The sequence below is a fragment of the Phoca vitulina genome, unplaced genomic scaffold, assembly GCF_004348235.1.
Source record: "Phoca vitulina isolate PV1807 unplaced genomic scaffold, GSC_HSeal_1.0 scaffold7, whole genome shotgun sequence".
NCBI lineage: Eukaryota > Metazoa > Chordata > Mammalia > Carnivora > Phocidae > Phoca > Phoca vitulina.
In genome coordinates, this window is record NW_022589710.1 from 24,469,522 (window position 1) to 24,482,224 (window position 12,703).

Below are 12,703 nucleotides of genomic sequence, written 5' to 3' on the forward strand. Positions count from 1 at the left end.
GCAGTCCATTTATGTGTAGATTTATTTCTGGTCTTTCTATTCTGTTCCAATGAGCTACTTTTCTACTCTTATGCCAATGCCACTATGTTTTGATTAATACAGTTTTATAAGTCTTAAAATTGCTGCTGGCTCTCAAATTTTGTGTTCCTTTTTAAAGTTGTTTGACTATTCTAGGTTCTTTGTATATCCACAGTAATTTTAGAATGAGCTTCTCCATTTCTACAGAAAAAAGTGCTTCCATAGATTTTGTATGGGATTGCACTGAATCTATAGGTCAACTTGGGGAGAACTGACATCTGAACTATTGTTGAGTCTCCTGATCCATGAATACGGTACAGTTCTCCATTTACTTAGGTCTTCTTTATTTTTTCTCAGCAGTTTTGTAGTTTTTAGTATGCAGGGATTTATGTATCTTTTGTTTTCCCTTAAGAATGTCATATCTTTTGTTACCGTTATTATAAAAGTTCTGATCGTCTGTTGCTAGGGTACGGAAATCCAATCAATCTTGTACATGGATCTTGAATCCTGCAAACATTTTAGCCTCAATTATTAGTTCTAGAAGCTACTTTGTAGACTCTATTCCATTTTTTATATAAATGATTATGTGATCTGTGAATACAGTTTTACTTCTTATTTTCTAATCTGGATGCCTTTTTATTTTTTTTCTTATTGTACTGGCTGAAACCTCCAGTACAATGTTGAAAAGAAGTGATGAGAGCAGACATTCTTGTGCTGTTTGATTGATCGGTGGGAAAGCATATAGTATTTTACCATTAAGTATGATTTAGTTGTAGGTTTTTCATAGGTGTTCTTTATCAGGTTGAACAAGTTCCTTTCTATTCCCGGTATGCTCAGAATCTTTATCAGGAATAAATGTTGGATTTTGCTAAATGCTTTTTCTGTGTCTATTTAAGATGATCATGTGGTTTTCTCATTTTGTTTGCTACTATGGTTAATTACTTAAAGTAATTTTTGAGTGTTAAATCAAAATTGCATTCTAGGATAAACCCCACTTATTGATGATGTATTATCTTTTCAAATATGTTGTTGGATTACCCTTGTTAACCTCTTATTTTCCTTTTAAAGTTTTGCATCTGTGCTTATGAAGGACAGTATTAGTCTATAGTTTTGTTCTCTTGCAATATTATTTGATTTTGGTTTTGGAGAAATGCTGGTCCATAAAATCATTTGGAAAGTATTCATTCTTTACTCTTCAATTTTCTAGAAGAGTTTGTGTAGAATTGGTATTATTTTTTTCCTTAAATGTTTGGTAGAATTTACCTATCCACATCATCTGACTTGGGAGTTTTCTTTGTGGGAATATATATAAAGAAGAATTCAGATGATTTCTGATTGAGTGATCTTTGGTAGTTTGTGTCTCTCAAGGAAATTGTTAATATTTTCCAAGTTGTAGGCAGAAAGCTACTCATAATATTCTTTAGGTACTGAGCATCCTTGTTATTCTTTCAATATTTGTAGATTCTGTGGTAATATCTTTATATTCATTCCTAATATTTATAATTTTTTATTTTCTCTTAGAGGATTATCAATTTTATTGATCTTCTCAAAGAATCAGATTTTGGTTTTCTGCCATAAAACCAAACCAGATTTGGTTTTATTTTTCTGCTATTTCATTGATTTCTCACTCTGATCTTTATTATTTCCTTTCTCTGCTTACTTTGGATTTAATCTGATTTTTTTTTTTTTCAGTTTCTTAAGATGGAATTTGAAGATGTTAATTTTAGACCTTTTTTTCCTTTCTAATAGAAGTGCTCAGTACTATAAACTTCCCTCTATGTATTGCTTTAGGAATACCCCACACCTTCATGTGTTAAGTTTTCATTTCATTTGGTTCAAAATACTTTTTAGTTTCTCTTCTGATTTCTTCTTTGATTCATGGGTTACTTAACAGTGCTTTATTTAGTCTCCACATATTTGGAGATAGTCCAGAAATATTTCTGTTAATTTTTAATTTAATGCAATGTGGTCAGAGAATATACTTTGTATGATTTAATCCTTTAAAATGTATTGAAACATATTTTATAGCTCAAAATATGGTCTATCTTGATAAATGCTCTATGGGCACTTGAAAAGCATATGTATCACACTGTTGTTAGACTAAAATGTCAGTTAGGTCAAGCTGGTTGGTTTTATTGATTTTCTGCCTACTTGGTCCACAGAATTATTCTGAGAGGGGTATATCTGATTATAACTGTGTGTTTGTCTATCTTCCTTATAATTTTATCAGTTTTTGCTCATTTATTTTGAAGCTGTGTTATTGGGGGCTCAAGAATTTAGGGTTGTTACATCTTTTGACGGAGTGGCCCTAAAGAAGTAGTAGTCTGCTCTGAAGTCACTTTGTCTGATATTAATATGGCCATTCCAGCTTTCTTTTTAATAGTATCATATATCTTTTCTTTTACTTTTGACTATTTGTGTTTTTATAAAAGTACATTTCTTACAGGCAGCATCTAGTTGGGTCTTACATTTTTCCATTCTGACAATCTCTGCCCTTTTTATTTTTTAAAAAAATTTTATGTAATAAAAATTATATGTAATAAGATATACAGCATGATGATTTGATATATATATACACATAGTGAAATGATTACTTGAGTCAAGCTAGTCAACATATCATCTCTTCATAGTTACTGGTTTGGTTTTTTTTTTTTAACAAAAGCACCTGAAATTTACTCTCTTAATGTATTTCCAGTATTCAGTACAGTATTATTAACTAATATAGTTGTCATGCTGTACATTAGTCATCAGTCAATCTACATGGCTTCAACTTTATAGTCTCCATTTCTCGCCCCTGACCCTCAAGCTCCTGGTAATCATCATTCATTCCACTCTCTGCATCTATAAGTTCAACTGTTTTAGATTCTACATAAAAGTTACTTATGCAGTCTTTGTCTCTAGTGCCTGGCTTATTTCATTTAGTATAATGTCCTACAGGTTCAAATATGTTGTCACAAATGACAGGATTTCCTTCTTTTTATGATTAAATAATATTCCACTGTATATATACACTATACCTTCTCCATTCATCTGTCAACAGACACCAAAGGTGGAAGTTTGTCAGCATAATAGAATTTCAAAATTGGAACTAATCTTGGAGGGCATCCTTACCAATGCTCATTTTATACTTAGGGAATTAGAACCATAAAATAGATTGTGGTCATATACCAGGGTCAGAATGCAAATTCAAGTTTTCGTTTTGTTTCTTACTTCCATGTTGTACTCTATCCATTACTTAAAGCAATGACTTTTGGAAATTAAAATAAAAAAAAATCTGTCAACAATTCTCTGCTATGAGTGTCTGATTAGTTTTGTATTTTATGTGAACAGAAAAAGTAGATATCTATCTTATGAGAGTATTACAGAAATATATATATATGACAAATTTACTTTTGTATATTTAACATTCAGATTTGACGTGGTATGTATTCTAAAGCATGAGGAAACCAACTCTTAGAAATGACTAGAGTTTTCTCTTAAATCAAATCAATCTCCCAGTTCCTAAAATATGGAAAAATAACATATAGAACATCAATTTCACTTCTAAACAAACTACACAATCTAGGAAATGTAGGGATAGAAGCATTAATTAACAATTATCAGTTGTAAATTACCAAAATAAAAAATGTAATCACTACTACTAATTCCTAATTTAAATGCTTTAAAGGATATGAACAAAATTATTACTTGCTAGCTTTTCAAGGCACTAAAAAAATAAATTGGGAGAAATGCTGCATACTCTATACCTTTATTAAAGGGTCACAATCTAGTTTATTAACACACTAAAAGCTCTCACAGGTTCTGAAATAAAGAAGTAAAGAAACTTCTGCTTAATACAATATTGACCAAACCTATAAAATGGGATTCTGCTATCAATGATACTTATTAATAATCACATAGAGCTAGAAGTTCCAGGTAACATTCTGGGTTATGCTTTGCTAATTTATTCTCATTTTGGGAGAAACAGTAAAAGGCTTCATGTTTTATGCAAAAGGATTCCTTCTCTTGTCATAAAACTTAAAGGGAAAGACAACTTGTTAGGATTGAGAGGTTTGGTGATTCATTCACAAAAAATAATTCACACCTGTGGCCTTCCTTAACTCTGCAGCAACTGAGGGCCAAACCTGACAAAATGGAACACCAGACATCACCACTGTTTATACCAGCATCAGCTTAAAGGAATTCTTGTGACTCATTCAGAAATAAAGAACCAGGCTTACAGAATTACAATATGAGAGGTTAACAGAAAAATCATTTGGTTTACTCTTTTTCTTTAGGGCAGATCATCATTTTACAGTTTTCAATTGTGAAACTAGAACTGCCTTTCTATCCACATAAGCAAATGTATTACCTGTAAAGTTTCTCTGCACACATAGGCTATTTGCAATTCTGATAATGGCCCAGTAACTAGGAAAAAAGAAAGACCACATTGTTATACATTTCAATACAACAGGTTAAAAACAGTCTACCGTAAAAATGACAAACTATTGGGCGCCTGGGTGGCTCAGTTGGTTAAGCGACTGCCTTCGGCTCAGGTCATGATCCTGGAGTCCCAGGATCGAGTCCCGCATCGGGCTCCCTGCTCGGCAGGGAGTCTGCTTCTCCCTCTGACCCTCCTCCCTCTCATGTGCTCCTCTTTCTCTCATTCTCGCTCTCTCAAATGAATAAATAAATAAAATCTTTAAAAAAAAAAGTTAAAAAAAAAAAAATGACAAACTATTATAAAACTTCTGTACATATCATTGGGTGACTTCTCAACATGAGCACACATTGTTCTTATAATCAGGAAACAAAAAAAAAATTAAGTTGAGAACTTTAAAATGTACTTTAAAAATGGAAGATTTACTCTGTAAGAACTCTGGTCACTGAAAATATAAGCACCCATTATGTGCAAAGCATAGTTCTAGGCATCATAGGACGTTCTATAGAACTAAACAACAGACATGATCTTAATTCTGAACAATTTTTCTGAAGTAAAGCCAAGAAATGAGATAAACATATATAATTAATTACAGTTATATAAAGAAGTAGAGAACCGTAAGAGATCAATTGTTGAAATATATTGAAAGGCAACATATACTATATTTTTCAAAACAGGAAGGCTTGATCCAGCACCTTATCTAAGAATTTAAAAAGTAACCAGGTAACTTTTTTTTTTTAAAGATTTTATTTATTTTTATTTTAGACAGAGAGTGTGTGAGCAGGGGAGGAGTAGAGGGAGAGGGCGAGAGAGAGAATCTCTGGCAGACTCCTTGCTGAACACAGTGCCCAAGGTGGGGCTTGATCTCAGGACCCTGACAGATCATGACCTGAGCTGAAACCAAGAGGTGGTCGCTCAACCAAATGAGCCACCCAGGCGCCCTGACTTCTTTAATTTTTTTTTTATGATTGATTTATTTATTTGAGAGAGAGAGAGAGAGCATAAGCAGGAGGGGCAGAGGGGAGAATCTCAAGCAGACTCTGCGCTGAGCACGGAGCCTCATGTGGGGCTCGATCTCACAACCCTGAGATCATGACCTGAGCTGAAACCAAGAGTCAGTGGCTTAACCAACTGCACCACCCAGGCACCCCTTCTTCCTTTTTAAGATTTATTTATTTGAGAGAGAGAGAGAGAGCGTGAGCTCGTGTGCTCTTGGGAGGAAGGACAGGGAGGGAGAATCTCAAGCAGACTCCATGAGTGTGGAGCCCTATGGGGCGGGGAATGGGGGGACAGCCTTGATCCCATGACCCATGAGATCATGACTTGAGCGGAAATCAAGAGTCAGATGATTAATTCACCACCAAGGCACCCCCCGGGTCACTTGTGACAACCAGATCTCTATTATGAAATATAAAATCCTTTTGTAAGTACCTAACCAGAGACTTAAAAAATAGGCCTTCCAGGAGCGACTGGGTGGCTCAGTTGGCTCAGTTGGTTAAGTGTGGGACTCTTGGTGGGGGCACCTGGGTGGCTCAGTTGGTTAAGCGACTGCCTTCGGCTCAGGTCATGATCCTGGAGTCCCTGGATCGAGTCCCACATCAGGCTCCCTGCTCGGCGGGGAGTCTGCTTCTCCCTCTGACCGTCCTCTCTCTCATGCTCTCTGTCTCTCATTCTCTCTCTCGCAAATAAAATCTTAAAAAAAAAAAAAAAAATTAAAAAAAAAAAAAAAAAGTGTGGGACTCTTGGTTTTGGCTTAGGTAATGATCTCTGGGTGTGAGATCAAGCCCCACGCTGGGCTCCGTGGAACTCTCTCTCTGCCCCTCCCCCTTCTCGTTCTCTGTCTCTTAAAAAAAAAAAAAATGCATTCCAATACCGTGAAAATATTTGAAATCTGGGGTGGTGTTTGCTGGCAGTGAAACCAAATCAGGTACTTTAACCTTCCCTTAAAAGAAATATTTTACTGCATATTTTAATCACTGGCTCTCTACAGCTACACAGCAACATAAAATTTTGATATTTAGCAACTGGATAGACTAATAAAACAAGGGAAGCCGCCTTATTAACAGTTTATTGTAAGTGTAGATATTCTTGATTACTATGCTATCTAGTATACAATATACAGGGATGGATACTTCTTGGATTCAATTTAATTCAACAAATATCAGGTTTAATAATGGAAAGTAGAAATTTCATAAATAAGATTAATGTCTTAAAACAATTTTTTTGTTTTAATTAATTTTAAAAATTTAATTAAAAAATGCCAGCTATATAGTTTTATTTATCCATATTCTTGAGTTCTCAGTCTGTAAAAGTGTGAATAAAAATTATAACTGTAAAAAAACTTTTCATATAAATGATCATAATTCTTCATAAAATCAAAGAAAAGAATTTTAAATTGAGTGGCATACAGTTGTTTACCAATAATTCTTTAAAATTAGCAGTAGGATAAAATAAAAGAGAACATTAATTCTAGTATGACAGAATACATAAGAAAATGACTAGTGTATAAGAAATTAAAACTTTTAAAAAATGGGATTCACTCTTGTTTTATTTTTTTAAGACTTTATTTGAGAGAGCGTGTGTGTGCAAGCACAAGCAGGGGAGAGGGGCAGAGGGAGAGGGAGAAGCAGACTCTCTGCTGAGCAGGGCGCCCAATGCAGGGCTCGATCCCAGGACTCTGGGATCATGACTTGAGCAGAAGGCAGACGCTTAACCAACTGAGTCATCCAGGTACCCCTCACTCTTGTTTTAAAAACTCTTTGTAATATTTTGTATATTTGTAATATTTATGTGGTATTAAATATTATTTAAATAAAAAGAGGCAGTGTCCAGAGTTTAGAAATCAGTCACAACTATTTTTTTGTCATGGGTTATGTGACAAAATTAGATTATTATTATATTTATTAATTTATAATTAAATAATACATCAGTACATTTTTATTAGAATTCAAAATTTTACTTATGAGTCCCACCTTATCCTCCCCTAGAAGTAATGACTTATCAATGTGGTACATATCCTTTCATTTTGCTATGCATTAAAACTCACATATAATGTGAATATAAAAAGTTTTATTTTTCAAAGTCTACGTGTGATTGATTATGCTATACATATTTTTTCTTGATCCAATTTTTCCATTTAAAGAGGCCTTGGAGAGATATATCCAGGTCAGTATAAATGGAGCTACTTCATCTTTTTAAACGCTGCATAGTATTCCATATTATAGAAGCAGCATAGTTTATTTAACGATTGCTCTATTGATTATTTTAAAAATCTGACCTCTACAAGCTACAAATATTATTTAAATTTGATGAGCACTTATTTTTACATCTACTATGGTTGTATTTGTAAACTTGATGACTGAAATTTGATAAGACTGTCAATATAAAGATTTCAGCCCAGAAATGTTTGAAAGTATTTCACATAATTCTTAATAAATGATACAATGCAAAGCCGCAACGGGAGTTTTACTATTCCATATTCAGTTAAATAAAGAAAAAACATTGTTTTATAAGGATCTCTGCTTAGTCTCATAAACTCTAGAAAATCAGGAAACTGTCAACAACAAAACAAATTGGAAGCTAAATTATGGAGCCAAAATGAAGACTCTTTCTAAATAGTAAAATCTAATTCAACTCAGAAAATGGCCTAATTACCTAACAGAATGCTCAATAAAAAATACTTCAAATGTTTAAAAATTATACATTCTTAATACAAAAATATAGCAACAATTAAACTGCTTTCTTAGCTATGCTAAATGATTTTTAAAACAGATATATAATTTCTTTTATCTGAGAGTTAACCTTTGTATTTCAATTCTTACTTACAAGGAAGTTGAGGCAGTTTCAATTGTAGATAACATATTTTCCTACAGGCTACATAAGATTTCCTAGAGACTACATCTAAAAAGTAAAATTTGGATTGTACAAGAACTCTTGGATTTCTCAGTTCAGGTTTCAGCAAATTTAACTGGATAACCAACAAAAATAAAGTTTAGATTTCTTGTATGCACTAATACTACAGGAGCAGAATGGAAGAATGTAAAACAGTATATCTACCTACCAATATCCCTGGTTAACTACAAATGATAAAAACAATCATTAAAGTCAAAGTCAGTTTTAAAATGTAAAGTCAAATTAACAGTACCATGGTAAATATCTTGAAGTGATCCACCACCACAGTATTCCATACAAATCCACAGTTTTTCTCGACTAATATGAAAGAGAAAGAAAATTACATTAGCTAGGAATTCTTAATCACTGAAAGCTCTGAAGGCTTTCCCTCTTCAGTACACCAGGGTTTAGAATGGATTACAGGGTGTACAGGAAATTGCCCTGGCAGTCTCTCTTCCAGATACAGAAAAGCATAGTAACTTACCATCTTCAATGGTTTAGAATATAATCAGTTTTATAAGCTAAAACACTTATTTGTAATCATTTGTAATATTTATTGCCAGATAAGATGTAACTGCATAAATGGAGGTGTCACTAATATAGCAGGGGAGACAGTAAGAAAACCTGAGAAAACTTTAGACAATATAACTTTAAAAATTTATATGTAACAGCATTTACATGAAAAGGAGGGAGAGTGGTAGTAAAGAAGTATAAAATACAAGGAGAGCATATGCTTTTTTTTTTTTTTTTTTTACCTGAGATAGCTCCCAAAGTAGGCAACGATGTTGCAATGTTTACATTCTTTAACCATAAATATTTCTTGCTGAATCAAAGAAAAATCATCTCCTGAAAAACAAAATGATAAAACTTAGACACCAAGTTACATTTTGAGTCTTATATATGGGAAAAAGAAAGGAAAACTTTATAATAAATGTTAGAGTTGAGGAATTAGATAGTCTTAATACTTTGGTGGGAATATAAACTGATCCATTCTTTCTAAAACACAGAAGCCTTAAAAATATACAAAATCTTTGAACTCATAATGTCACTTAAAAAATTTCTTTTCTGTACAAATCAAAACCTCAATGAGATACCACCTCACACCAGTCAGAATGGCTAGAATTAACAAGTCAGGAAAAGACATGTTGGCGAGGATGCGGAGAAAGGGGAACCAACCCTCCTACACTGTTGGTGGGAATGCAAACTGGTGCAACCACTCTGGAAAACAGTATGGAGGTTCCTCTAAAAGTTGAAAATAGAGCTACCGTACGACCCAGCAATTGCACTACTGGGTATTTACCCCAAAGATACAAATGTAGTGATCCGAAGGGGCACATGTACCCCACTGTTCATAGCAGCAATGTCCACAATAGCCAAACTATGGAAAGAGCCTAGATGTCCATCGACAGATGAATGGATAAAGAAGATGTGGTATATATATATATACAATGGAATATTATGCAGCCATCAAAAAAATGAAATCTTACCATTTGCAAGAAAGTGGATGGAACTAGAGGGTTTTATGCTAAGCAAAATAAGTCAATCAGAGAAAGACAAGTATCATATGATCTCACTGATATGAGGAATTTGAGAAACAAGACAGAGGATCATAGGGGAAGGGAAGGAAAACTGAAACAAGACGAAACCAGAGAGGGAGACAAACCATAAGAGACTCTTAATCTCAGGAAACAAACTGAGGGTTGCTGGAGTGGAGGGGGGTGGGAGGGATGGGGTGGCTGGGTGATGGACATTGGGGAGGGTGTGTGCTATGGTGAGCGTTGTGAATTGTGTAAGACTGATGAATGTACGCCTGAAACAAATAATACATTAAATGTTTATAAAAAAATTTTTTTTTCTGAAGGAGACTGCACAGAGATAAATGTTTCTACAATGTGACTTAATAATGAAAGAATGATTAAGTAACTTATGGTCCCTCTGCCTCTCCCCACCACTTGTACTCTCTCTCTCTCTCAAATAAATAAAATCTTAAAAAAAAGATTTGGTGGCTGGGTGGCTCAGTTAGGCATCTGCCTTCGGCTCAGGTCATGATCTCAGGGTCCTGGGATGGAGCCTCACATCGGGCTCCCTGCTCAGCTGGAAGCCTGCTTCTCCCTCTCCCTCTGCCTCTCCCCACCTCCCCTGCTCTCTCTCTCTCTCTAATAAATAAATAAAATCTTTAAAATATAAATAAATAAATAACTTATGGTACAGTTATACATATAATACAGTTAAAACATGTTTTGATTTGAAAATATGTTCATGATATATTAAAAAAGGTATGTTTTATATATAAGTACATATGTATACAGAAAAAATGTCTCAAAAAACGTATACAATGTTTATGTCTGGGTGGTAAAATTAAAAGTAATTTTGCTTCTTTTTATTTGTATTTTCCAATTTGTTTATTACAAACCTATTTAACTAGGAAAAGTTATATTAAAATGAAATATTGGGGAGTTATGGGAATTTCATGGTTGTTATGGGAATACCACCTAAAATGATATTGTCACCATCGAACTTTGTTTTATATAGTAGTCTTTTTTGGGGGGCCTTTTTCAGTTTTTAATTCCAGTTAGTTAACATACTTTAACTATATTAGTTTTAGGAATACAGCAGTGATTCAACAATTCTATTCATTACTCATTGCTCATCATAAGTGTCCTCAATCCCCCTTCACCTATTTCCCCCATCCTCCCCCCACCCCCCTTCCCTCTGGTAGCCACCAGTTTGTCCTCTATAGTTTAAAGAGTCTGTTTTTTTGTTTCTTTGTTCATTTGTTTTGTTTCTTAAATTCCACATATGAGTGAAATCATATGGTATCTTTCTCTGACGTATTTTGCTTAGCATTATAGTCTCTAGATCCACCCATGTTGCTGTAAAAGGCAAGATTTCACTTGTAAAAAAAAATATTTCTTAATTGTTTGCTAGTAGAAGGGGCTCAACTGAGATAATCCAAAACAGATGATGATCTATGTTTCCCATTATCAGTTTATGCAGAAGTAGGGAATAGCTCCTGCAAGTTACAGTAAAAAGCCTGCCCACCTAGGTGTAGAGGCTTTCTTTGTCCACTCCTGGACACCAGAATACGGTTTCTCCTTATATCTTACTCCTCTACCTGAGCCTTTTCCATTACAGCATTAAAACTGATTTATACATGCTAATCTCCAACAAGCAAGCTAGATTCTAGCTTATCCCTCACTTTACCAGGAAGCCCTGAATTACAAAGGAAAAGAAGAGTAAAGAATTACCTAACTTTGTTAATATATGCTACTCGCTGGATTTCATCTTACTCTCACTTTTAAATGTACACAGAAGTCATATCTGAGCTGTGCTAAAAAACGCTCCAGCTAAGTCTGGGATTTAGAACAGATTTTCTCACAGGAGTAACTTCACTAATGATGTCTAACTTCTTAATGGTGTCTAAATTCTTAAACTGACCTTTAAGAGCCAATATGGCGGAATTACTACTAATAACAAACCACTACTTCCTGGGGAAATTTAGCTGAGTTCCTCCCCCACCCCCCACCTGTGGTTCCAGCAGAAGCTACATGAGGTTTCTGCCAGAAAAGGTGGGGTCTTAGTGAGACTGAGCAACAGTTTTCTACAGCTGTAGCTGGAAGCTAGAGTTCACAAGAACAGGTCCTTAATAACTCAGATGTTTGGGGACTGTGCCTTCTTTGATATACTTAACTTTGTGAATAAACTCGTTTTGAATATATTCTTCATATATCTGTTTCACCATTGTCTTAAGCTTTAATCCAAAGCGGGTAGAATGTTCTTTGAATTGAAACTGTACCATGGCGCAGACACATAAAGATAATATTTTTGTAGTCTATCCTGAAAGGCAGATAAGCTAAATACAATAATTCATTACAGATGCAATTATTCTTTGATGGGTTACATCAGCTTCTTCAAAATGATCTAAATTTGGGTTCACTTTATTCTTCTGATTGGGTGATGAGACTACCGTTTCCTTTTGAGATAAAGAATAAAATCTACTAGGTTCAGATGCCTCAGGCTTATAGGTTCCAGCTCTGTTGTTCACGTAAAAATGGGTTTTGAGGAGATTATTTCCTCAAAAAAGAGAAGTTTCATTTGAGACTAGCTGAGAAATACAGAACCCCGTATCTGCAGTTTTGACTAAGTACCTGTTATTTCCAACCAGATGTCTTGCTAGCACCTTGAATATGCTCCAAGGTACCAATATCTTCTCTTAAGGACCAAATAATTTTCTCTTTGGACTTTCTATTTGTGTTAATAACACTTTTTTTTTTTCTACAGGACTAACCTCTGGCAGCCTCTCCATAGCCCTCCTAAGAGAACTGACCTCGGTGCCGCAAGCGCTAGTCTGTGTCATGTCATCTTTTACTTGCT

General features: G+C 34.5%; 1 protein-coding gene across 8 annotated transcripts in view; it reads right to left on the reverse strand.

Annotated features, from left to right (window-relative positions):
* Positions 1-12,703, reverse strand: part of MAP4K5 (mitogen-activated protein kinase kinase kinase kinase 5) — a 108,533-nt gene that overhangs the window by 54,055 nt on the left and 41,775 nt on the right. For all 8 annotated transcript variants that reach the window (XM_032405065.1, XM_032405062.1, XM_032405061.1 and 5 more), the window contains exons 4-6: positions 9,085-9,175; positions 8,583-8,647; positions 4,370-4,425 (exon numbers count right to left, since the gene is read on the reverse strand). In XM_032405065.1, coding sequence (XP_032260956.1) covers positions 4,370-4,425; positions 8,583-8,647; positions 9,085-9,175 — 212 coding nt within the window. The remainder of the gene's footprint in view (positions 1-4,369; positions 4,426-8,582; positions 8,648-9,084; positions 9,176-12,703) is intronic.